Source organism: Rhopilema esculentum, chromosome 8 (genome assembly GCF_057945365.1).
Source record: "Rhopilema esculentum isolate cy_ngs chromosome 8, ASM5794536v1, whole genome shotgun sequence".
NCBI lineage: Eukaryota > Metazoa > Cnidaria > Scyphozoa > Rhizostomeae > Rhizostomatidae > Rhopilema > Rhopilema esculentum.
Window position 1 is genome coordinate 4128661 of NC_142822.1, and position 27715 is coordinate 4156375.

The 27715-nt window shown below is 38.1% G+C and overlaps 2 protein-coding genes across 4 annotated transcripts; one reads left to right on the forward strand and one right to left on the reverse strand.

The window, feature by feature from the left end:
• Positions 1-5: 5 nt before the first annotated feature.
• On the forward strand, positions 6-19629 carry LOC135695017 (uncharacterized). The gene is made up of 14 exons (XM_065213950.2): positions 6-152; positions 388-444; positions 2894-3045; positions 3799-4164; positions 4458-4659; positions 5146-5407; positions 5555-6271; positions 6563-6980; positions 7354-7697; positions 7930-8112; positions 8440-17039; positions 17173-17580; positions 17697-18068; positions 18346-19629. Exons 1-14 carry the CDS (start codon positions 107-109, stop codon positions 19143-19145), a joined length of 12927 nt encoding a protein of 4308 aa, XP_065070022.2. The 5' UTR covers positions 6-106; the 3' UTR covers positions 19146-19629.
• Positions 19325-27364, reverse strand: LOC135695035 (R3H domain-containing protein 4). 3 transcript variants are annotated; one of them, XM_065213973.2, is made up of 8 exons: positions 27050-27364; positions 25123-25277; positions 24606-24718; positions 24110-24230; positions 23514-23593; positions 23320-23405; positions 22563-22618; positions 19325-22163 (listed from the first exon to the last, which is right to left on the reverse strand). In XM_065213973.2, the coding sequence occupies exons 1-8, from the start codon at positions 27118-27120 to the stop codon at positions 22045-22047; spliced, it is 801 nt and encodes a 266-aa protein (XP_065070045.2). In that variant the 5' UTR covers positions 27121-27364; the 3' UTR covers positions 19325-22044. The 3 variants fall into 3 exon arrangements, with proteins under 3 accessions (XP_065070045.2, XP_065070044.2, XP_065070046.2); XM_065213972.2 differs by having other exon boundaries at positions 25123-25283; positions 27050-27319; XM_065213974.2 differs by having other exon boundaries at positions 19325-22151; positions 25123-25283; positions 27050-27278.
• Positions 27365-27715: the final 351 nt, after the last annotated feature.

Here is a 27715-nt window from a genome sequence, read left to right on the forward strand (position 1 = left end):
TCCATATATCGGACTTTGGTACTGGAGAAGTAGATAAAAGCAGCAAGTGAGCCAGGTATTGCCACTTTCAAAGTAGAGCTGGGCAAGAGATCGGATTCCGGTCAAAATGAAATTCCCACTCTTGGTGCTGTTTGCCACCGGGGCGCTTTCTGGTGAGTCTAGCTTTCTATCCTTATCATAGAAGCACTCTATCATTGTTATCTATATGATTATTGTTGTTAACTATTATTATTATTTTTAATAGCGATTTGCATGCCTGTACCTGAGGAAAGGCTCTTGCCCCGAGAGCCTGTAGCAATAATGAAACAAGCCAATTATTTTGCCCCTCTCTCTGTTTTACTTTTAACTGTCCCCATCTCTAATCAACTCTTTGCTTCTTTCATGCAGCTCCATTTTTCGATACAACTTCGTTCAATGCCTACTTCTTGGAAGATGATTGCTCTGGTGAGTTTTTTTTCTCGAATTGCATTTCATTCGGTTTACTCTTCACACGTTCTCTAATTTACCTCCATTAACTAATGCTTTGTATTTTAAAGCGTGCTAGTATTGGATGTTTTCTTCTGTTGAAATTTAAACAATAGCTTATTCCCTCGTTATTTTGCAGCATATTTTAAAATTTGCAATTTCCAATTTTGAGCATCGTAATTTGAGGGCCGAAACAAATTTAGCTTGTTTATGCAAGTCCAAAGCCCTTAGTTTGGCAGTCATGAATAAAAACTGGTTGATTTCTGTAATGCGATGGAGTGAACAGTGATGGAATTCTGTAATGTTGGTTTACCGAGAACGCTATGAAAAAAAATTTGTGTGCTTAGCTGGTCTCGGTTTTCGGAATCCTCTTAAGGGAATCCCCTCAGCAAATATTATCTCGAGACAATAAAGTCAGCTGATTTCTAGAGTCACGGGTTGCGGTACTGAATAATTGTTTTTGTGGTCAACTTCTGTATGCAAATTACTATTTTCCTATTTCAAATTTAAGAATAGAACTCCTTTGTATTCTTGAAAAACGATATTCACACCCAAAAGTTCGAAAACATCTCGTGACCGGCTGCGAGGTCCCATGATTTCAAGAAACAGAATGTTTTTGTTACGACTAAGCCCTTGTTATTCATTCTACATTCTGATTAAAGCTCCTGTAAACAAGATTTGCTTTTTTGGAGGGAAGAGAAGGGGTTTGTGTTTTTGGCGGGAAAGGGGGATTTGCTAAAGAGTGGCTTCTTATTTAGGAAGCAATGAATATTAATCTGAACTTCATTGTCTTTGGCACATGTAAACATATGTTTTTTATGCTTCCAAGCTTGAAAAGTATCGAAAATTGTTTTGATACGATGACTTGAATTCTGCATGGGATATCTAGCTCTTTTTTATACTTTTCCAAAGATTTTCTAGTCTCAATTACGGAAAAGAGTGGCATTTTTCTATCGTTACCCTGAATTTGGTTTGACGCAGAGAAGTGTTTCACAACTTTCATATTTTCACGATGACAAGATTTAAACGAGGCAATTGTCCACGATGCCATATTCTTTGTACTGAAAGAGAGGATTCCTCCACTGTGCATCCTGTCTTTAGTTTACTGTTGGCATGTGCCTTTCAAGCCACCAGCAAAAGAAAAAGCGACCACATGCGCTTGGAGCTTGACTTGCCTATCGAGTTACCTGTCAGCTAGACACACATACCTGTAGTTTATATTTTAGAATCATACTGTCTCTGCTCTCTACAACCAGCAATTACCCATTGACATTTATATTTGCTGCACATATTCTAAGTTTGGTTAAAGACTACCAGGGGTGTGGCTTTCTTACCCATCGAAGCTTAAAATAGAGGAAGCGTACCTTGAAAATTACAGTAGATGGCTGGTAACTCGATAGCTTGATCATTCGATTAGAAAAACAATTCTCTTTGTGATTATCTGTGTTAAGACAGCTTTAATGATTCCCGCTTTTGATTATTCAAGCAAATTTTGCTTAACGTTCCAAAATAAAGTGAATTAATTTTGCTTGGGAATCCCGGTGTGATTCTGGGGAGCTTTTGATCAAAATATATTTTTAAAAGTGCTTCGTCACTCTCTAACAGTTTGCGATTTGTGTACAAAAAAATGACCGATCTGTTTTGTCCGACCACATCATTTCTACAAAACATGCTTCTTATAAAGATGTGCTCATCACTTTTGTTAAAATCGTTTGCTCCAAACCTGAAGCTATTTCTTCGCACCATAGCAAGCGGTAGAGTGGCTAGATTCCCCTTTAACCTCTAAATGTAAAGAGCCAATGGTTTGCTTTCACATAGGTTTACATACCCGACACCAATAAAGGCCAACAATATTTCTCTAATCCAAACCACACCCAAATGATTATGTCTTGATCCCACTTATCTAAAATATAGAATTGTCTAAATGCCAAACATTTCTACAAAGTGACAGATTTTTGAGACTTTAAAATTGATTCAAGGACGATTAAAACTTTGCTTTCAAGGCCTTTGCTTCTTTAAGTTTGTTTAAAACCACACCCCACTCCAAAATAAGCCGTGTTCAAAGCTGCTTTTTCCCTTCATAAGTTTTAATTACAAGAAGTGCTCATACGTTTTTATTTCTTTGGATTATGTCTCTAAAACATAGCAGAAATGAATTGTTGGAACATGCAGAGTACAGTAGGGGTGACAGTTCTTACCCTTCTAATGACCTTCAAACTTTTTTCTATTAAGTACACATTTGTACTATTACGCCATCAGAAGCCCATTTTTCTCCAAGCCACACCCGAATCATAAACTCTACAGGATAACCATGAAAAGATGCTCCTCTGGTTGGGTATCTATGAAGGTGAACGGCCCTTAAGTTTAAAACTATTTTCTTATATAAATTTGTTGTGCCTTGTGTTGTAATTAGATATTGTCTTTATAGACCCTCGACTGAGAGACGATGCTACAAGCATCTTCAGTTATGCTGGTGAGACAATTAATACTGTACAAGGCTCAACTTCGGACAGTACAGGTCTCAAGTTAAAGGCAGTGATCTACATTCATCCTCTTGGAGCATGCAAATACCGCATGCAGGTATGTAACTAACCAACAAAGTTGTCAAGTGTTGACGTCACAAAACTCTATTTTTAACTAAACCTCTGTAATTTGGCCCCATCAAACCTCTGTAATTTGGTCTCAGTTCAGAATTAGCCCTCTGGGGGGCTTAATTATTTTTGATATTTTTGGATGGGGGCCTATTCGAGGGGGGGGGGGCTTATACGAGGGGGGGGCTTATAGAATTATTATTGACATTAAGAAGACATTATTAAAAGACCTCGTTTATTTTAGTAGAAATTTCTTTATGAGCATTCAATTAATTACTACCAAAAGTATGAATTTCTTGTGGTAATTCAATAAAACGCCATATAGGCAACCTTAGATGGCAACAATCATCAAATGGAGGGGTCCAATTCGAGAATTTACGGTAGCAGTGGGGGCTTAATCGAGGGGGGCCTTATTGACAATTTGTAGTTCTAGGGCGGGGGCTTATTCGAGGGGGGGGCTTTTTCGATAGGGGGCTTTTTCGAGGGGGGGGGGGCAATTCGAGGATTTACGGTATACTTCCGAGCACACCAAACATCAAAGGGACAACTAAAACTTTTGCCTCATCATTTTTAGTTATACCTTGAGGGTATTCTCGTAACACTTCTCCTACCTTTTAGGTTATATTTTCCAGATAATTTTCAATAATGATGATGATGATGATTTTTTATTATCACCGTCCTCTATTGATAGGAGGATTTACTTCGATTTATTTGCTAATTTGTCATTTTTTTCTGGCTTCAGATGAACAACCCTGAGCTCCTTGTGAAGAGCAAGAACAACGATTTTCAGACTGCTCCAGAGTCTAGAAAATTCTCCAAAGAGCTTCAAGCTCAAGACCTCGTCTTCCAGACATCAAGAGGAAGAATCAACAAATTGTTCCCCGCTGCTGGGGAGTCACTCCATATCTTGAACATCAAGAGAGGTATTCTTAGTACTTTGCAGCTGCAGAAGGATGCTGAAGAGGAAGTAGATGTCCACGGAAAGTGCAAAGTCAAGATCACTGAGAGTAATGGTGTTACTGTTAAGTCAAAGGACCTCTCAGAATGCAGTGACCGTGCACTCAATGAGCTTGGACTGCAAACTGCTACCTTTGCGCACAGCAAGATGGTCAGTGTTATAGCTTAATGTCGTAGATTATCTCAATTATAATTTGCATCAAAAATTATGTCATCAAACTGCACCATTTATTGCATATATCTTTTACCATTATAAAATAATTGCATCGTACTGGTCAATCACACTTTCGAAAGCAAAGTTTCCGAAGCAATATATAATTGATACCAAATTTTACTTTAATCTATCTGCCTGTTAGCATAGATGATAATTTATATGTCAGTTTTTAAGGTCATGAATAGATACAGTTCTACCTGTTTGTAACTCTTGTTTTCCATTATCACCAGCCCATCAAACCGCTCAACTCAAAGAGTGTATGCGAATACATCACAGAAATGGACAAGATCATTGCTGTTGAGTGCGAGGAAAGCCATCTCTTCAGACCGTTCTCAGCCGGATACAAAAAACCTGCTGGAGCAATCACGAAAGTGACACAAAAACTGAAACTCGAAGGCACAAAAGGAAGAGCAGGATTTGCTGTTGAAACAAGTGAGTTTTGGTAGTCCATGATCTTTTATCAGGCTCGTTTTATTCTTTGATTTTGAGTTATGCTGACTAAGCCAACAATTCAGAGCTGTCTGATGCTTCCTGTTCTGTCAGTCTCGCTTAAGTTGGCCATCTGTGAAGATGATGGTTCATTCAGTTCTGTGAAGACATTCAACATGGTTATTTTATAATGCTCCTCAATATAGTACCTTAATTATCCCTTCCCAAGAATTCAAAAATTTATCTGTTAAAAGCCAAATGGAACAGGAGCTTACTATACACGAAAACTAAATTTACGATGCAATGTTATGTTGATTGCTAGTGTAAATACGTGAATACAAGCTGGTGTAACCAAGATCTCCAACGGCAATCATCGAATTCTTGGAACATTGAAATATTGTGTAGCTATTGCAATAATTTTTGCAAGGACTGTACCTCAAATGAAATTAATCCCATAATGCTTAGCTTTTTTATTATATTTTCCTTCAGAATCTCAATCAAATCCCGTCACATTGATCTATGGTCATGAGCAGGAGTCCATGAAACCAGACAACTATATTGTGAGCCGAATCGATTCAGTCATGGATTCTCTTGTCAAAATGGGAAGCCTCTCTGCCAAGCAAAGTTCTGCACACGAATTTGTAGAGTTGGTTAATCTTGTAAGGAAGCTTGACACTAAGAGAATGAGACCTGTCATGGACAAGTACTTTAACTTCGATGCAAGTGATGCTAATCTGAAGAGTGCTTACAGGTGAGAATCCAAAGCAAAGAAAAATGATTATCTCTTAATGATGATGATATAAAGATATTTCTCTCAACTCGTATCAAGCAATATTCAGTTTTATATATAAGGCAATATTTTCACTGCGAATTCTTTAAAAACCTTTTTTCTTTGCAGGCAATTCTTCCTTGATGCCTTGACATACTGTGGTACCCCGACATGTGTCTCAACTGTACATGATGTCATCATCAGTGGAGATGTATCTGGTGAATGCAGAAATATGTTCTTGCAAGGTGTCTCCTTGGTTGCTAAGCCAACAAAGCAGATGATTCGTGATCTTCTTAACATTGCAAAGACTGTCCCAAGTCGCCAGGCTTTCCTTTCGCTGGGAATCCTCATGAACCGTTACTGCAAACTCGATTCTGCAAGCTGCGCTTACAGCAAGTCCAACCCAGTCACATTTGCTGAACTTTTCTTGGAAGCAAAACTAGGCAACAGCTGTGAAGGCCAAGAAAATCATGAACGTGTTGAAGAGATCCTTATGGCTATCAAGGCGATCGGAAATGCTGGCCAGCCAGTTAAGGCTATTGAGACCCTGGTTAAATGCGCAATGACAGCTGAGCACATGAATGTCACTACTGCAGCTCTTGATGCACTTAGACGCATGCCATGCAACGAGAAGGCTCAGGCAATGGTATTAGAGATGTACGAAGACATCAATGTGGACGTAGAAAAGAGGATCCAAGCATACATTACTGCTATGAACTGCCCATCTGAAAGTACGCTTGTCAGAGTGGTCAACAAGCTGCAGATTGAGATTAGCAAACAAGTTGGCTCATTTGTATGGTCTCACATAAAGAATATCCAGGAATCGTCAGACCCCAAAAATGCCAGGTACTCCAAATCGAATATGTTTTTCAAAATTCACGATGACATTTATCAAATTACAGTTTAATTACCTTGAACTCAATGCCTCTGTTAAGCAATGCTGTTCATAGCTTTTGATATATGATGCTTCTGACCAATACCTTTTGGCACTCTTTATCAAATTGAAGCTTTACATCTTGCTTTAAGTAAAAAAGGCAAGTTCAAGTACAAGGGTTTTTTGATTCATCTTTGGTTCATGTAGAAAATGTCTTTGCTAGTTTTTTTCACATTTTATTTGACAACTCAATAAATTTTTAGGACCAAGGAACTTTTGTCCAAGATCCTCGAAGGAAAAGAACTCAAGAACTTTGATCTTTCATTCACCAAATTCTCCAAAGCTTTCGAAGGCTCAATTTATTCCGAATATTTGAAGTCAGGAGCTACTGTCAACGGTCATCTTATTTACAACCCTGAGAGTTTTGTCCCAAGAAGCTCGCTTGTCAGTATGTCTGCCAATATCCTTGATGTTCCCGTTGAGGTATTTGAAATGGCTGCACGAATTGAGGGAGTCGAATCAATTGCTGAGGACTTTTTTGGACCATACGGCTACTTCCCTGATGACACCATTATGAAATTTTTCAACGTCAACATCCAAAAGGAAGATTTGGAGAAACTAAGGTCAAGGCGCAGTGTTGATCAAGGCTATGAGAGTACCGTCAACGACATTCACCAAAAGGTGTGTATTTTTAAATGAACAATTGATAAACTAATAAACTAATAAACAAATAATTCGAGACATGCTCCCTCCCGTGGGAATTAGAAAGAAAATAAAAACTTTATATGGCACCAGTTCATGATCTGTAATATTCTTTACGGATGTCATAAATGATCATAAACATATTGCATTGTTCACTGACATGGTCTTCTCCACATTTAATGCCAAATTTTACAGCTCTTTCTCTTTCTATGTAACATAGTCAGGATTTTTTATTTTGCCAGTGGCATTTCATAATAGCAATAAGAAACCATTAATTTCTTCTCTCATTAGATTATTACATCCAGAAAATAGAATTATTACCTGTAATTGCATGATACTCTTCCCCATCAAGGTAAAGAGAAAGAGACAGCCTAATGGCTTCTTAACAATGAAAGTTCTTGGTCATGAAATGCGAGTCTTTAGCTACGATGATCTACAATGGGCAGCAGGTGAGATCGATAACATGAACGTGATAGAGCTGTTGTTGAAGGTCGCCAAGGGTGGACACAAAACGTTCACAAAAAGCATCATGTTCCTTGAGATGACACATACCGTGCCAACTGGACTTGGTTTGCCATTGAAACTAAAACTTACTGGTTCTGCTGTTGGGTCTCTTGAGATTGATGGAAAGTTTGACATCAGGAACATGTTCTGGGGACCTATGGCTCTAGAAGTCAAAGGATCGATTAAACCAAGGTATTGTTTTACAAGAGCCTCAAGCACTCTTGCAGGTTCATATTGAAGCTCTTTCAAATGAGAACTCTTTCGCTTCTTATTCCTAATGGGTCACAAATATTGATCATAGCGATCTTCTGTCCCTATTATTATTTAACTTTAAAGCTGGAATTGTTTAATACCTACCGACTTAACAATGGGCTTATGAAAGCCTTAAAATATCCCTGGTAACAAATGATTCTTTGTTTTTTAGCACTGTCGTTGAAGTATCTGGCCAGATGGGCGTCAACAGTCACTACATTGATACTGGTATCTTTGTCAACTCTTCAATGTACACGTCACAAGTTGTAAAAGGCTCCGTTTTGTACAGAGAAGGTCAACAGCTCAAAATCAATGTTGATGCTCCAGAAAAACCAATTGAATTCTTCAACATCTCGTAAGTGCACGAAGTACTTAAGAAAAAATTATTATTCATAATTACCTAAGTCGTCATGTAACAACGACTCGGTCGCAAGAAATTTCCTGCCTTTTTCGTTTACGATATTAATTTTATGCAATTCTCATAATTGTAGTAAAACTCATTGTAATATCTTTGATGTCCGCTGAAATGAAATAATTAAAAAGTCCCCCCGAGTCCTGATATTTAAGTCTCATAGCTTTTGGATCTGTGAATTCTACTTTCCTTCTGATTTTTTTTTTAAATTCCAAGAGGCATCTCCAATGCGATTAGTCATATGAATTCAATACCATTTTCTTATTTTAGCACTACTCCTTTCACATATGTTAACGAGGACATCAAGCTGATCGAGGGAGCAGAACGACGCATCAGTCCAGATTTCTGCATGAATTCAACAATGATTCTCGGCCTAGGCCTTTGCACAAGAGTGTCCGTGCCAGTTGCATTCCGTGATTATGAAGCCCCTTACTACCCTCTTTCTGGCCCAGCATCCTTTGGCTTGACACTTGTGAAGGCTGACCCCAAGCTGACGACATATCAGTTCCTCGTATCTCTAACCAAGAAACAAATAACATCAGGCAGTGAACTTATTGGTACTTTCCAAGTAGGGACGCCAGGTGCAACATACAGCCGTGGCATGTCTGGAAGCATCAAGTACAAGGAAACAAGCAACATCAGAGAGCTCACTATTGGAAGCACTGAGGCTGCTCGCAACGCACAATTAAAGATCACTTACCAAAACAACACGAACAGATTTGAAGTCAACTTTGATACAAATGTCTTCACTCCGAAACCGATCAGTGCTAGGTTCCTGTACTTCAACAGCTCTTCTTACTTGGCTAAAGAAATGGGTGTTTTGATGTCTGCATCATATGATTGGTACACATTGCAACACGTTACTAAGTTTGTCAGAAAACAGTCCCCGACAAAGTCTTACCTTTTCCACACTCGAACAACATACTGGCCTAAACGACACTTGACTGGAGAATTTGAATACTCGCCGGTAACCGGAAAGATCAGCATGAGGTTCGATTCAAATCAGTTCAATCAGCGAGCAGAGTTTGATGGACAGTACATTTCAACAGAAACAGAAAAAGGCTTTGATTTCGCTTTTGCATACAACAATGTGAGAAGAGTCTCCTTTTACACTGGCATCGTTAATACAGATGCTGAGAAGAAGTTGGTTTTCAACGTGAAAACATCTTCATCTAAGCCAGTAGAGCTTGTTTGGGGATATTTCCGCACGAGCAAAGGACACGAAGTCAAATTTATTGCCACTGCTTTTGGCAAGAGTGGAGAAATCTTTGCAGACTACAGTAACCTACGATCAGGATGGCATGGTATGAACCTGGGAGGGAAGTTCCAGGAACGAGCAGTCGGGCTGACAGCGAGCTACAACAACGAAGGCAGCTTGAGGAAGGAAGCGTGTGTTGTCGCCTATTTTGACGAAAAGAGACCAGCTAAGACATGCTTGTCATTAAAGAACAAAGAGCTCACATGGTCAATTGAAGTGATGAAGAAGACAGCAGCAATGTCATTTGTTTTGGACACAACTGCTGATAGTTTCACATTGGGCTCCGTTTTGACTGTACAGGAGAAGGAAATCATGAAGAATGCATTGGAGATGACCTACAAAAGCTTGTTTGACAATGAGTTGAAACTGACAATGTCTACTTTGAAGCACTCTGTTATGTCCAGGATCTTCTCGACGCCTGAAAGTGATCAGCTAAAACTGTTTGGTGTTGAAGCTAAAGGGTTTGGTCAGTTGCTTAAGATGCAAGCCAAGTATTCCACCCTCATGAAAAATGATGTTACTGTCCGTGGTATCGTTGTAGAAGGTTGGGTCAACAAGAAATTGCCAGTCAGCTACACATTGTTGTTCGAGACATCCGATTCGATATATGGCATAAAGACTATGTTTGACGCATATGATTACTCTGCTAAAGCAGCCTTTGAATATGGCATGAACAAACTCAACGAACATCTCTTTGTCACTGAATTAGCAGTCACTCGCAAACAATTTGTTTTGCTTGGTAGCAAAACCACGGAAGTTCTGCTTTGGGGTGACAGTGAAAAGGCATACAAACTGACCTGGGATTTGACTGTGTGGAACAAAAAATTCACTTATGGGTTTGATGTCAACTATGAGAACCTGTCTACAGAAACCAAATCAGAATATGCTATGATCATTGGTGCAACGTATGCGAAGAACAAGCGTTCAACTTTGGCGACAGTTTTCAGCAACACTGAAGCATCGACACAGCTCTCAATTGATGTTAACTATCTACCCGGGCGGCAATTGCAGCACATGATCACTTACTACAAGGGCGAGAAAAAGATTGCAGTCTCAATTGAATTTTTGCCCAAGATGTTCGTTACTCTTTCTGGTAGAATAAACAAGATCAATGGATGGCAGCTGAAAACCGATATGAAATTAAGCTGGCGCAACTTTGAGCGCACTTTCGATGCTGTCGCCGCCTACGTAGATCAGACTGATTTGAAAGGTCTCAACTTTCAGTTGTCAGCATTCGAACAAGACTTTGCTGTTGGGTCCCAATATGACAGTCAGAAAAAGACGCTGAAGACACATGTCACAATTCTTGGAAGAACTGCCCAACTGCTTGTGAGATTCGACAAGGCCCTTGGCATTGGTAGTGTCATGCTGGGTGTGGAGAGAAATATCAACAATAGACTGGTCATGACGGAATTAATGAAAACCGTTTTGAAGTTCACCAAGCCCACGCTGTCTTTGGAGATGAACATTGGAAAGACCAGCCTCTTTAAGATTTCCGGCATCCTGAGGCAGAAAAAAGGCTCAATCGACTTTGTAGTTATGCAGAGGTCCATTCTCAAAACTGAAGCAGTAATTGAAGGTGATAGAGTGGTAGCCAACATATTTGTCCTTGGAAAGTTGCGAATGGAGACTGTTGGCCGATACAACACGGAAACACAGACTGCCTTGCTTAGCTTCGATTTCTTAAGGAAGAACATGAGAATGGTGTTCCGCGGAAAGTGGAACCCTGACTTAAAACAGGTAACAGTTGGCACTGATTTGTTTGGACAAAGATTGGGATTAGATGCCAGATTTGACCCTTTCAACTATGCTGCTGGATTCCACATCTTCAACCGAAAGAGCAGAGTTGGATGGAGTGTTTCCTACAACAAGGATCTGTATGCTTTGGTATTCAAACTGAACTTGGCTCCAAAGCTCTCTGCAAATGTATTAATGCAGATTATTGATGACCGTATCATCTCCTTGAATGTTCAACGAGAAGCAGAAGGAATGCTGGTGAATGAAATTACCATGAAATACGAGCTTTCTCCAACTGTCAGCAAATTTGCATTGGACTGGAACAAAGAATCAGCTCAAAAGATGAAGGATATGATCTTGCCAGTTGCAAGACAAGCCATGAAGCAAGTTACTGAAATTATGTCAAAAGCCAAGGATTTGGGACAGACCTTCAGCATGGTAACCATCGAGAACATTGGCAAAGAGGCTGTAAAAATGATTCGTGTCGCCGAAAAGAAGTTCGATGAATTCGACTTTGTCGCAGCCCGGGACAAAATGGGTGAGGTCATTGTGAAAGGTTTGGAAAAGAGTGCTAGCTTGGTCCAAAAGGCATTGGAGCTTTCAAGCGATGGCTTAATGGAAATCCATAACAATCTTCCAATGATGATGAAGAGGATGGAGAAAGTTTCATTAAAAGCACTTGAGGTGTCACGATTTGCAATGGCAGAAGGAATGAAGATGACAAAAGCAACATACGAATCTCTTAAAGAAGTTATTGAAGCTGGACGTCCTGTCGCAAAGTTGGCATGGAAGCTTGCTAAGGAATTCAAAATCCAAGGAAAAACAGCTGAGCAGATCGCAGAAGAACTTACAATGACGACAAAAAGAATTATCCAGTCATACAAGGAGAATATGTCGAAAAAGATGGATGTAATCATTGCTGATATGACAAAGTATGTGCGCAGCGTGAAGTTCCCTTTCACTGATGCCAAAGTTTACAACATCATTGTAGAATATGTGAAAATGATCAGGGACATTGATTTTGAGCAGAAGGCACGAGAAATAACCAGGATGATTATGGAATACGAAGTAATGAACCGTCAGATCAAGGACTATTTGGAAGAGATCAAGCAAACGGTGAATAATCTTCCAGAGGAGCTGAAAACAGCAAGTATTAAAATGATCAAGTATGGAAGAAAGCAAGCAACAAAGCTAACCAAAGTGGTGAAAAAGCTAAAGACATACTTTCAGCCAATGGTCAACTGCATTGAAAAAATAGCACGTTCTACACAGAAACATTTTGGTCCTTTGGTAGAGAAGGCTGTCAAGAAGGTCAGGATGATGTTGAAAGCAGAATTCAACAAGCTGTATCTACCACTCAAGGCAATTGCTACTAAAGTCTGGATGGTCGTGAAAGAATTTGCAATGCCATTAGTAAAGCCTATCCAACCTCTGTTTGACGATATCAAGCAGCAAATCAGGGCCATTCGTCTTTTGGAAAAGGAGATTGGCGTGGTTTTTGACTTTTACATGAAAAAGCTGAGTAAGTTCATCGAGTTAAGATTCATCTCCATGTATGCAAAGACTGCCATTGCTGTTGGTCATTATACTGAAGCTGCAAAGAAGTTGACCTCAATGACACTTGAAGAAATGGCCGAAGCGACCATAGACATGTCTACAGCTGCAATAAAATCCACTGTCAACTCTCTCAAAGAAATTGTGGCCGAACGAAAGAAGATCATTGCCACGTTGAAGGATAGAAGCATGAAGATGTGGAAAGTCATCTCTGACCTGACCAGCATTGCCATGTCCAGACCCGTTGAGGAAATGGTTATCCAGTGCTTGAAATATACAGAGAAGTACTCGTTGGTGTTGGTAAAGGAACTGGCTCAGGCTTTGAAGCAAATCTCCAAGATTGACATTGCAACACCACTGCGACAAGCCTGGGCTGATATGGATCTTCTGAATCATCTTGGTAGATATGGAGTCAACAAAGCCTTTAATGATGTCATCGAGCGTGCCAAGAAAATCAACTTTGCAGAGTCGGTTGTCAAGGCGTTCAAGAAGACCAGAGAAACTGTTGAAGCTTTCTACAAAAAGTTAGCCGATGGCATGAAAGAACTGGAAGTTATTGTCAAATATGTTAAATCTATTCCAAAGAAAGACTTTGACACGTGGTACTTGGAAGTTGAAGCTGCTGTTTCAAAAGCCCAGAAGACTGTATCGATGGCTGTTTCAGAGAGCTATGAGAAGGTTGCTGCTTTCTATAAGAAAGTATCACAAAGGCTGGTAGAGTTTTCAAAGAGAATGAACAAAGACTACATTGCATCCTTGAAGCTTGTGTATGCCCTTGTCAAACAGCGGGCTGAACTCGTCTACGATGAGGTGAAAGATGATTGTGCAGTTGTCTATGAAATATACAAGGGTATTGTCTACGGTGCAGCCAAAGAAAACTACGAGAAAGTGAAACGAGCACTGGCAACTCAATACAAAAAGCTTTATGATGAAATGACTGATTTTTACAAGAAGTATGAAGACAAGACCTGGGAAGAGATCAGTATGGAGATTTATGGTGGCACCAAACAGGCTTACACTGACATGTATGGAATGGCCGAGCGACAATATGAAAAAACAAGTGAGCTGACACTCAAAGTATTAAGAAAGGCTCAGGAAATCAAAAACAAAATCGAGACATTCGTCAAAGTCAAGGGTATGAAGTGGTTCAATGAAGAATTCAAGCCAAAGGCAGTACAGCTCTACAACAAGGTAACTGTCTACACCAGAGAAATGTATAATGCGATGAAAAAGATGTCAATTGATGCTTACAATGAGATGTATGCTAGAGTTATCAAACTTTACGAAAACAACAAGTACCTCAGCATTAGGCAGCTGGCCAAGAAAGTTGAAGGTATGTTCAAAGAAATGGCTCAAAAGTACAAGAATGTGATCAAAAAGGTCGCAAAAGAGAACTACACCAAAGTCAAATCATTTGTGATGAAGATGAAAGTATCATTTGAAAAAGAAGTGTTGCCTGTTTTGAAAGAGGAGGCTGTCAGCATCATAGATCAAAGCTTGCGGGCTTCTGTTATGATTGCGGAGGAAACAATAAAAGCATTCAACCCACAATTCATTGCGCTGAAAAACTACTTGAAGAAACTTAACACCAAGTTGGAAAGCTACTATGAAAGGTCGATAGTTCTTGCCAAGAGATTCTACAAATATGTCAAGGAAACGGCAATGGAAATGTACGAAAAAGGTTATTTAGAGCTGGAAATTCAGTACAAGAAAATGCTCATGAATGCAAGGAAAATGATGAAACAGATTGAAGAAAACCCGAAATATCAAGAACTGGTCAAAACTGAGATGTTCACTAAGTCTAAAGAAATCCTAAGGCAGTTGTCGGAATTTGTAGCGAAAAAGATTGAGGAATTGAAATCTAGAATTGAGGATTTGAAGACCCATCCTAAAGTGGCTGAGCTAAGAAAGCAGATTATGGATCTTAAGGACCATGAAACTGTGAAGCAAATCATGTCTGCTCTGAGCACTGGTAAAGAAAGCTTTGTCTACACTGCAAGAAAGCTGCAAGACAAGATGAGACCCTACATTGCAAGAGCTGTTGCTCTAACTAAAGACATCCCAGAGTTAGCTACACAAAAAGTTACCTGCTTCAGAGCGGATCCTGTAGCCTGCTTCTGGAAAGACATTGAAATGCTGAAAAACATGATCTACAAAGTAATGTCGTACGATCTAAAAGAGTTAAAAGCCATCGTTGTGAGTGCAGCAAAGGAAATTGCACATGATGTGACTGATGACAATGCTAAACAGCTTTACCTGACACTTAAAACTAAGGGCACGAAACTGTACGAAGAGCTTGTGAGGATGATCAAGACCCTTCCACGTGATTTGAAGGACAAATGCACACAGTTCTGCGCAAAGCAAATGAAGATGCTAAAGGAGCAGTACAACAAGATTGTTGCTCAATGGAAAATGTCACCATTGTACCCAATTTTCGCAAACGAAATCTGGACTGAAATTGCGGAGGAAATCATGAGCCACGAGATTGTCGTCGAAATGAAAAACCTTGCTAAGTATGGAGCACTTGAAGCTTCCCTGCTTTACAAGAATGCTGTCAAATACGTGATGGACCTTACGAAATTGTCAAGAGCAAAGATTGTTGCCAAATATAATGAAATGGTGCAGAAATTCAACGATTTGATTGATGAGACAACCCTTGCAGATATTGTTGAGAAGGCCAAAGACATTAAGAAAAAAGTAATGACTGAATTTCTGGACAAGGCAATTGAATACTACGGTAAGGCAATAGCAGCACTGAATGAACGCAAAGAAAGATACATTGCCTTTACCAAAAAACAGTTGGCATTCGCACAAAGCTATATTGAGAAGGAATACCCAAAAGTCTTGCAACAAGTCAAACTTCGATACGCTGAATACATGAAAATGTTTGAAGAAGCTTTCAGAAAGGGAATGGAGAAAATGGTCGAAGCTAAGAACATGGCTGCCTCAAAAGCAACAAAGATGTGGATGGAATCAACCTTGAGAGCCACAATGAAAAAGACAATGAAGATGACGGTTGGTGAGACAGTTGCAGAGCTGATGAAAATACCAGGTGATGCCAAAAAAATGTACAAGGACATTGCAGAAATGGTCGTTAACAAGTATCACATTTATGCACAACCATATGTACAGAAAACAGTGAGTGCTGCTAAATTCATTGCAAATGAAGTCAACGAAACCATTGTATTCATTGTTAGATACTACGACCTTCAAGGGGCTGCTTTGAGAAGCTACAAGATGATACTGAGCTCAGTACCAAAAGTTCCAGTCATGGCCAAGAAGTACTTGATCAAAGCTACTAAAACATCCCTGAAGGCAGTGCACAGTTCATTGGTTTACGCTGATAAGCTGGACTTGAGCATGGATAAATTGAGAAGTACCCTGGAAAAGATGAGAAATTATGTCCCTGACATCAAGAAATATGTCACTGTTAAAGTTGGCGAAAGTGGTGTAAGTCTGAGCTTCATTCACCCAGAGATCACTCCAAGTTTCAAGCACCATGCCAATAACGCCAAGCAAACCATTATGACATACACTGATAAGGTTAAAGCCAGGACAATGGCCATCTCTAAGACCTTGCTCGCTGAACTCAAGGCCAGGACCATGGAACTTCGTAGCGATCTAAACCAGAGCTTCTTGGCCCATACCAGGTTGGGAAAACGTATTGGGTCAATTGTGCAGAATTCGGTCTTGAAAAAGAAGGGTTCATTTAAATCGATCACGAGATTAAGCATCAAAATCTGGAAAACCATTTTCGAAGAAGCAGCAAAAGACATTAAGGAAAATACCAAAAAGACATACCGCTTCACTTCGTCAGCCGTCTTGGCAGTTCTCGACTCTGAAAGCATTCCAGAGGCTTACGAAAAGTCCATTTCATACTTTGAGAAAGCTATCAAAGAAATCAAACCTTATTTTGAACAAACGGAGAGATTTGCTCGTTTCATCAGGCGACTTGCAAAAAAAGGTTTCGAGGAGGCTTGGGGAAAATTGAGGCCTTATTACATCACTCTGAGAGGAGCAGGAGTTTCTGCAACGTACAGTATGCTAGAAGATAACCTGAGAGATGCTTTCAAAAAGAACATTGACCGATTCCTTGAGATTACAAGAGAAATGGTAAAGATTTTCCTGACCAAAGATGATATGAAGGTTGTGCAGGATTACACAGATGTACACACTGGCATTTTAGGAAAATACGCCAAACGGCTCTTCAGATTCTACAAATGGAACAAGATAATGTTGGATCGCACTATTAGGAAGTCAAAGATGCGATTCTTATACCAGATTTTCAACCCATTGAAAAAACGTGTTGATCCATTCAGAAGTAAGTTTGCTTTAAATTGATAAAATTATCATTTTATTCCACGTTCATTGAAAGAAAGATTGTTTTAAAGTTCCTTTTTAACGTAATTCTGTAGTTGTTTTGTTTTAGCCTAATATTTTGTATTAAATCGTAGCATACGCAATGATCTATGGTAAGAGACACGTAATGACATTTGATGGAAAGTACTACGAATTTCCAAAACACCCAAAAAGCACCTGCACCTACCTCTTGGCACGCGATGTTGTAAACGGCAACTTCACCATTCTTGCGCAAGCAGAGAAGATCATCGCTGAGACACCAGACGCCAAGATCTCCATCGACAAATCTGGTGTAGTTGAGGGAGCTATCAAGTTTACTAAAGCTGGTATTACTCGCAGTGAAAGAGTGAGGGGAATCCCAATTGAAACTGACGGCGTCACATGCAAAAGATACAGACACTACATCAAGTGCGAGTTCAAGCACGGAGTTACACTAAAATGCAATGTAAAGCACTTCCTCTGCTCAATAGAACTTTCTGGATGGCATTACGGAAAATCCCAAGGTAATTTGCATTATCTATTTTATTTCTTCTAACTGAGGAAGTCGATTGTGTTGTGAAAAATACGTCGCTCTGAAATTATGAGGCGTTTTCATTGACCTATTTGGTTTTTCCATCAGGCCTTCTTGGTACAAACAACAGAGAAATCTACGATGATCTAAAACTTGTAAACCAGAAGATTACCAACTCTTTGGAGCAACTGGCTAACTCGTGGTTAGTTACAAGGTCAAGTGACTGTTACGTGAAAGAAGCAAATAACGAGCCACCTATGTGCAATAAAACACCATCAGAGAAATGCATCGAGCTCTTCAAGTCGAAATCATCACCATTTGCAAGATATTTCAGCGCTGTTGATCCTCTGTCTTTCCTCAAGACCTGCCAAATTGACACTGCCGATTGCGAAGACAGCATTTCTTTCTGTGATTCTGTCGCTGCATACAGAACTGCTCTGAAGATGCGTGGAATTTACCCAATAAATACCAAGGAATGTGGTAAGTGTAAAGACATTTTCAACGCCATTGCTGGATTAAGTATTGAACATCATGCTTTGGTATAATCTAGCCGCAGGTGGACATTTTAATATTTTATAGGCCTTTGGTACCTGGATACAAGGCAAAAATAACGGCTGTCCTTATCGAACGTAATTTTTCTATGGGATTTTGTCAGCGAGTTTTAAACTGATTTGTTAATGAATGATCCGGGCTATAATCTGGGTGTATTACTTGAGATGATTCGTTTCTTTAATGTTTACTGCTTTGTTTGTGGCAGGCTCCAAGACCATGGGAAAAACTTTCACTGTGCAACCAAAGAAAGCTATTGACGTTGTAGTATTGATGTCTGCTCGCAAGAGTGCCATTAATAATAAGAAAACGATTGCTTCGATGTTGTACAACACAAACAAGAAATTGCGCCGTTTTGGTTACGACGCTCGCTATGCCTTGATCAGTTACGGTGCTGCAGCTAAAGGCGCTTATGGATCAAGAAGTCACACTTTCAATGGAAAGTTTTTCTCTTCTGATAATGATGTTGCCACTGCAATCAAGAATATGGCTTACATTGGGGAAAAGACCGACATTAATGATTACCATGAAGCTATTTTACAAGCCACAAGGCAGCCGTTCAGACCAGACGCAGCAAGGATGGTAATCTTGTTCAAATTTGACACATACATTCCGTCCTGGTTCGGTCCTACAACTGACGAAACGAAATTTGCACTTAAATACGAAGCTAATGCATCGCTGTTTGTGTTCAATGACTTCAACTTCAAAGACTTCCAAAGAGGAATTTTCAGTGCCATCGGAATCACCAGGAAGAATGTGTACATGACGCCAACACTGAAAATCGAACCACTTTCTAGGCCATTGCCCAAGACACCCTTCACCCGATACATTCAGAGAAGTGGAGGGCTTTTCGCCAACAAGCTGTCAAAATCAACTGAGAAAGTCTTCACCGCTGCACTTGCCGATGCAATGATCAATGATGCAAGAGATGTTGAAACAACTTGCAGGAGATGCGTTGGCTCTTGGCATGGCTTCAAGTGCCTCACTGACAATACAGTCAAATGCTGAACTGATCCTTTAAAACAAAATACGCATATCATGGCTTAAATTTTTTCACGATTTTTAGATTTCGTGCATTTCTTATTTTGCTGTTTTTCTCGTTGTGTTTTGCGATTGTTTTTTAAACTTTTTTACAATTTGTACTTGTCGCTTTGGAATGTAAACCTATCCATTTAAAGCATTTGATAAAACTCCCTGCTTTCAATCTTTCATCAGAAAATTTATCAGCCATTGCATCGCTTGCCAAAATAACGTAATGTTATAGTATAGATATATCAATTGCTTCCGTTCGCAGAATGAAAAAATCATTCTTCTTGCAAAGCTAATTTTTCCATCCATATGTTCTAAGGAATAAGTATTTCAGAGAATATCATTTTCCCTTGCAATTTTAAGCAATATGTTTGCATTTTACATTTTGTATGAAGTTTATTAAATATTTTATATGTCAATCTGTTTGTAGCTGATATTCAGAAACCAATTACATGAGCATTAATATCGAAGTTATTTCTTGTCCATTCCTTGTTAAGAGGTTCTTAATTGATACATTACTTCAGAAAAAATCAAGGTCATAATAAGTGACTGCTGTTTTTAAAGGCTCTTGCGCAACCAGCATGCTTTGCGACTATATTACCAAAGCCGGCTTAATATCGTATATAAGAGGGGCCAACTATAGAAAAGAATGGGATGTCTCTTTTCGGTATCCATACATGCACCTACTTACCTTTCCCTTCAAACCAGATCTTGTTACCAGTTAAGATTACAAACACAATTAGGATATTAAGAAGTTGATGTAATTTGTTTCATGAAAAGTGAAATAAAATTAGGAGATGATTATAAAAAGGAAAATAATAATGTTGTCAGAAAACTAAATCCTGTTATGTTTAGTAACAAACTTATCACCAAGGCATCTGACGAAGGGGGCGCGGGGTACCATGCCCCCCCCCCTTGGCAAAAACTTTTATTTCATGGCACACGCATTCATTGCTTTTTCCTTTCCAGAAACATCTTAATGAAGAACTAGAAAAAAAGGGATCTAAAATAGAGACAGACAGGGCGGGCGAAACTGAGAGCCGGGGGCCATGCCCCCACTTTTCTGCAGAACAAAGCAAAATTATTAGGCAAATGTAAAAAGTAATTTACCATTCTGCTTTACCATTTAAATATTGATTAGAACATTGACCAGAATTAAACATTTAAATAAGACTGATGGGAAATTGATCGAAGGAATCGAATCATTATCCAAGTTGTGCCTTACACGTTGCACTCTAGAAGCAGCAGTTTTTGAAAAATTGATTATCAAAACCATTGTGGGACCTTGGATTTATGATTTAGATCAGTGTGCAAAACCAAAGCCAGAATAATTTTGTGCAGGAGTTTTAGTTTTTTTTCTATAGCCTTAACCTGGCCCACAAGGTCTGTTTGTTAACAGACAAACTTGTTACGGATAGAGGGAGTACAAGTTATTAAGTGCAAGGGAACTGCCAGGAAGAAAATCTATTAAGAACAATAGAAACGAGGAGTCGGCAGACTTGTTTTTTGAAAGTATCATCAAGAAAGCTTCAAAGTCTGATTTTATCAATTATTTTGTCCTCCAAAGAAACTTAATTATAAAGTTGTAACCGCATATTTTGTTTCACAGGTGTATTTAAATAAGGTCAAAGCATTCTGTACTTTGAGAAATTTTAGGAGCAATGTTGAATTCTATCAAAAATCGTTTTGAACAGCCAAGTTTGCTAGTTTTTTCAGGTCTAGAAGAGTTTTTTTAGAAGCACTTTACTCCCAAAAAATTTTACAATCAGATTTAACAAAGTTATACCCCAACGTTAGGAAATTGCTTAATCTTTTCCTTTGAGTTGACGATTAATCTTTTTCTTCAGTTGATATACTTGTGTTCATTTTTTATTGCTAAACTAAGCTTCATTAAATGCGGATAATTTCACGTAGGATGTTGTAGAATTTGATTTGCTAGGGGTTTTACTTTTATCCGAATTGTCTTTTACCATTTGGGTGTCATTTGACATGCATTCATTTTGGTAGTTGGTCCTTGTGTGCATTTGTCGATACATTTGGGATATAGGGCAGCAGGAGTTCTGTATTTTGGGTTTCTACACGGCGTTGTTGGTCCCTTTGCTCTGATGAGGGTAATTAAGCGTTTGGGTGGGGCTTATCGTGATTGTTGGGAGACTCTTCAACGCTCTTCTCTTTTCCTGTTCCCTTCCTCCCATTTTGGTATCTAGCAAAGTGTGTTTTTTTTAAATCTTTTTTAAAATCCTTTGGCCCTTCCAGTTTAAAATACCTTTCGCTGGCCCTGGACAGAGGGGGCTCCAAAACAGAGTCGGAATTCCATAACCTGTGGAATAGGCGAACCGTCCTCAGCCCCGCCAATTCATTATGGCTTGGACAATCTTCTACGAAAGTCAGTCATTTTTTAGAAGAAAACGGCGGCTCAAACAAGAAATTGCCTTGCTACTCGTAAAACTTGATTTCCGCCACTTCTTCGGCGTCACCCACCACTTGTGGCGCTGTCAGTTGCAAGTAAAGATCTGAATGCTGCCTGTAGCTTGTATGTAATGATTTCAGCCTACTGTTTCTTTATTATTAGAGGCCCATGCTTGATAAACTTTTGCTTTTCATGGGGTACAGCTGTATATTTAGGAAGCATTATATGAAAAAATTGAATTGAATAGTCCAACAGGCTTACTCAATGTAAGAGCAATGTCAAACCTCGATTCGTTTGAAAATGGATTAAGAGGATTATCAAAAATATAAATCCTAAACAAGGAAGAATTCACATGCAAAGAAATTCAAACAAATCAGGGATCTTTTAAAAGAAAATTCTGGTATAGTTACTCATTACATGGAAAATATACTAGAATCATTATGTCGAAATAATGCATTAAACTGCAATTTACTTATGGATTGTATTTAAATAGCTTGATAGTAATTGACTTGGCAGTGTGAGTGGAGAAGCCTGATTTTCAATCTCCATGAGACGTTTTTTCTTGAACTTATGTGCTAAAAAAGAAGCTGGATTGAAAATAAGAAATTCCTAACAATTTGTATACGAAATAAGAATAAGAAAATCAAATATTGTATACTGTTATTGTTTCCAGCAAGAACTCATACCAGTAAAGCACTTGAAAACACTTACCTAATAAGGCACAAAATTCGAGAGCTTTTTTTAACTTTAAAAAACGCTATCTAGTAAATCATTCCTTTGCTAATATTTAGGGCATTCTAATAAATATTTGTCTGGTTTTATATTCCCTATCAACTTCTAAAATTTGTTTTGGCTGCCAATTACATTGAGTAAAATCAAAATTATCATTATCATTTAATTAGAAAAAAGTAAACTTTATTTCAGATCTGAAGGAATGAATGAATGGAAGTCTTAGAAATAAATATGATACAGCTTAAGGTACATACTTGAAGCTTGCAGTTGCATGTACTGACAAAGGCCATGAATCATCATCCTATCAAAGCTTAAAAAGAAAAAATCCATTCTTAGTCATTTACTTGTACTTTGTATAGATCTTAGTAAACTGGGCTGGCCCTTGGGTAGTGATCTTACCTTTCAGAACAAATGCCTAAAAAACATTACCTCCCATTACAAGAAAAACAAGCAATCTGGGCAAGAATTTTCATATGATTGCTTCAATCTAATTAACAAGAATGGCAATTTATACATTTTGGCACAAATTAACGACTGTTTTAGATCAAACAAGTTGTTTTCTAGTTTATTTTTGGTAAACTTCTTCTTAAATTTATTCTATTTTACAAGCCTTTGCTCTACACAAGCACTTGAAAGAAACTAGAAAATTTAAGCTCAGCAGTTTCTTATATCTTTCTTATATTTCAGCAGTCTTTGACAAATTTAGCCTTAAGGTTTTTTATAAGTGAGTTTCTTATATGTGGGTCTTAACTCTATTTGAAACCTTTTCTACCAAATTTTGCAGCACCAAAGAAACTACCTATAGTTTGATGAATGCATTCAATGCATTTCTAAATTACCACAAACTTTTTGATTTATTCTTCTTTCAGGCTGATAAAGCCTTCTGTGGAAAAGCAGCACAGTAAAATATTTTAAAGGTTAGTGGTTTTAATTGGTTTATAAACTATTTACTTATGTTTGATCAGATTCACAATCAATTTCAGCTTAAGAAACCATCTGATAGGGGATTACCTTGATGGCACATCCAAAACAAGCACATCAAATGCAGATTCAAAAAATGAAGTAATCAAGTCTTCTTCATACTCAGCTAGAGATTCCTAGAATAGAATGAATCAAAGTCAATATTTCTGCCAATCAGATGGAGCAGTACAGATATTAAGGTTAAAAAACATTACAAAGATAATTCATAAAAATACTTTGATCACCTTTGAAAGATCCTCACTTCGCAGAAAGTCTCGAATGTTTTTGTTAATTTTCACAAAATTTTGATTCTCCCATTCAGGGTCTGCAGAGAAAAGATACCAATGAGAAATCTCAATCCTAAAAAATTTCACCAAGTGTGGCTATATCCAATGGAAATGTTCCTTATCTCATTCAGAAAGAAAAATTGGTTTAGTTTTTCACAAAAGGATAGCTAACATTTGCTAACAGAATGATGTTTATTTAAATAATTTTATTCATGGATATGAAATGTCATATATCATTTCTTTAATTTCCTCTTGCATATCAAATAAGAAAACATTTGTTGTTTGAAATCCTCTGTAATGAGCAACTTTAAAGAATTGGTGTATTGAATATGCACCAAGGGTGCTTTTTTGGAGGGGAGGGTAATTCAGTTATTTTTTGATGAGATAATTTAAATTGCATAATCTGTCAAAGTATGGAAGCATAGCTAAAATAATATCTTGGATGTTAAGGTACAAAAAATCAAGCATGTTGTCAAGTCTTTCTCTGTTAAACTTATGAAGGTAAAAATATACCGAAAATTTGGCAGACAGGACCTATGTATGTTATCTTTTACCTTTCTCTAGATGAGATTCCTCAGTTCCATCGTCATTATTTCTGTTACTTCTACTTTTATTAGATGCATCTAGGAAAGATATCTGGTCCTCTTCTGTCATCACCATAAACTCAGCCCATGCCTATCAGAAGTCAACATTAATACAGCAAAGTTTTACTTTTGCAATATATAAGGTGGACAGTTAAATGGTAAGCATTATCTAAATTTGTTTGGACATTGCTTTTTTATGCTGTGTTCAGAACTGCTTTTTATGGGTTTGAAGGTCACTGGAACAAAAAATTGAGGCATCTTTGCATGATTAGCAATATAAGGGGTGAGGTTTGGGGATACTTCTAAACTCCTTTGTCAGTGTTTTTATTGAATGTCTAGATAAAGAGAAGCACCCCTTTGTCTTTCCTGCAAGCGGGGACAATATTCTTCCCCAGGATATTTAGTCTGTGTACAGGCTGTTCCTATCCATGCAGTTTTTCAAGTATAAGCCAACAAAAAGATTTACCCTCATTTTTGTTGGATCTGCAAAAAGCTCTCCAAAGGCAGTCATTCTCATATCATCTTCATCTTGCAACTCGTCTGGGTCGACTCCATCAACCAATGAATATAAGAAAAACACTGCAAAAATAGAGCATATACATAAAATTGTATACTCTAAATGAATATAAACATAAAATATTAAAATATAATATGTGCTGTACTATAAATGAAGTAGAGTGAAGTCATTTAATAAAAAAAAATTACAGCTCTGAGTTTTTTGAAATCATATCATCTTTCTTTTCATATTCATTTTTCGTTATTGTGCCTAATTATGTATGCCATTTAAACTAATAACTAGCATTGAAAAGCAAAATTCCTTTCAATGTAAAATTCAATAATTTTTAGAATTGGCTAGAAGGAAACTTATTTGGAATCTAAATTAGACAACAGTTAACTTCTAGGATTGTTTTGAAACTGAAGCCAACACCAAACAAAGATTATAACAAGCTTTTGATGCTAAATAGCATAAAAAGTTTGCTTACAATTTTCATTCCTTCTTTGTCTTCTAACACCATTGCCTCTCTTCACTTCATGAGAGCCAAAGACTTTTCTACCAAGCTTAGGGGTCCTCTGCCTGCGTGGTCTTCCATTTGCAGCAGCATGCTGTTCAGTATTTTTATCACTGTGATATTCTTCACTGTGGCTAAAGCATAGAGAAACATTCTAAACTAATATCCTCAATAGAGGTGCTTGGAAATCTTTGATACAAATAAATGCTTATGTAATATACAACGGCCTATTTGCACCCCATCATGCATCAATCCGTGGAACATTCTGGCAAGCAACCTTTGGTGGGTTGAATGCCCAAAATTTAAACTGAAAATATTCAAGGTAAAATTAATGAAATTAATGATTGACACAATGATTAATTAGTTTTTATTATGGATGTGGTATTGTAAATTCAGTCAATTATTACAACAAAGATTTCTAAGGAAAATTTAACACTCGTGAGCCATCATGTTATATGGATATTGTGTTTTTGCCCAAGGAACTTTGTCCAGTCTAAAAGTACAGGGGCTGAACAACGAATTGAAGTTGTCTTTTCACGATCCTGAATACAGGATTGCATGCAACACTCCAAAATCTATCTCAAATCTTTCTAGCTGATAAGCTGCCTATCTACCAAAATATATAGGTGCTTTTCTGACTAATTGAAACTAATTTCCCCTACAACAGGAAAAGGGGCTCTTTCCATGTCTCGGTTTAAGGCTGTACCAGGTAGTCAAGACAACTTTTCCTCAATTTGTTTTATTTTCATTTTGCCTATAGAGGGATTTCTTTTATGTTTACATGGTTGAAAAATAGACCATAAACATTTTTTTATAATCTATGAAATGTATTTTTAATAGTTACAAGTGTGGATTGCCTAAGATGTGCATCCTCTTTGATTTCTTAAGAAGGGATTTACTGCCTGGCCCACAAAATCAAGATGACTGGGTTTGCTACAGCCCTAGCTGCTTGCTATCTGGTCCCTGGTGTTTCTTAAAAACCTCAAAGTTTAATAGGACTGGGACCTTGGATAAATTTTGCTAATTACAATCATAATGTTATTCCAGATTTGTTTTTATCCTTGAAATTGTTTAGAGCCATTAGTTAGCCCATTATCCCATTACAAATTGCTTTGGCCTCTGTTTCACTTGCTAACAACACTATAATTGTAATGGTCCAAGCAACCAGGCTGGCCTGGATTTCATGGCAGTTTTTACGAGATCTCAGGAGTGCACAAGCTATTAACTGGGAATGCAAGATAGATTTATGATAAGTGTGCATTTTGACCCAATACTTTTATTTGGCGTCTGGAACGCAGGCTAATAAAATAGTAAAAATATTCTGATATGTAGTTAAAAATACATTTCAGAATAATTTTTGCAATCATTTAGAAGAGGATCCGAAAGATTTTCTGCTCCATTCGCTTCCAAGGGGCCTTGTTTACAACACGTTTTGATTTGATTTGATTTACAAAAACTTTTTGATTTGAGCAACACCCAAAACCAAGCCAAAACCACGCCCACAAGAGGGTGTTCAAAAGTATAGTTTCAAAAACACTCCTCGAGAGTGCAGCTGCCATACTGGCAACCAGGTTCTTGTTTGCAGATCATGGTGGATATGTTTTTATTATTGTCTACAAATACAAACAGGAAGATAAGACTATTAGGGAGTAAGAGGAAAGTGTCTTACGAGTATATTTAATTAGGGTTTAAAATTTCTTGCCAACAATCGGTAGCCATGTACCTATATACGTATAGTACATGCACCACGGAGATTTCAAGATAGCAATTAAAGGAAGTTTGTCACTTTACGAGCATTTTGCACGCCCAAAATCACGGCTAACTCAGTCAATCAACTTGCTCAGGAGGCCATCTGCAGCTGTTCATTTGAGACATGGGAAATACAATATTGGTTACTTACACATGCGAATTGTCAAATGCAATTGCTTCTCTAATCAATCTTCGGTGTGCTGGGATGTCCAACACCCCCATCTTTCTCCGATATCAACAGAATCCTTTGCAATTTTCACAGCTATGCAATTCTCCTGAGGCAACGAAGTACATTGACATTTGTTGGCGTAATCCCAGCCTCGAATTCATACAGCCTCCTGAGAATTTTTCCCACCTGAAAATGAAATTTCAAAAATTTTCCGCGAACAATGTATCCACTTGTAGCCTGGTTGGGTATCAGCATGATCTTCTTGGCTGTGGTTACTTGACATTTCTCCCTGTGATATCCCTTCGAGTCAAGAATGTGCCATATAAACGGACTTACAAGGAAATGGTCTTCCTACCGAAAGTCCGAATAATCCGGGGTACGGCTGAACAGGATTCAACTGTTTCTTTGTTATTTTATCAAGTGTTTGTGGTTATATTTTTCAAAGTGTTTAATGTATATATAATTGTTTGAATAGAAGTAAAACCAGGGTCTATGTTTCTTAAACTAATGTTTCTTATATGCGGGACACTATTGTATAAGACTATCAAGGGTCAAACTCCAAACCTTTACCCTTTTGCCTATATGGCCACTAATTATTGTCAATCAAGCATTAAGAAAGTTAATATGAAACTTTTAACTAATCTTTCA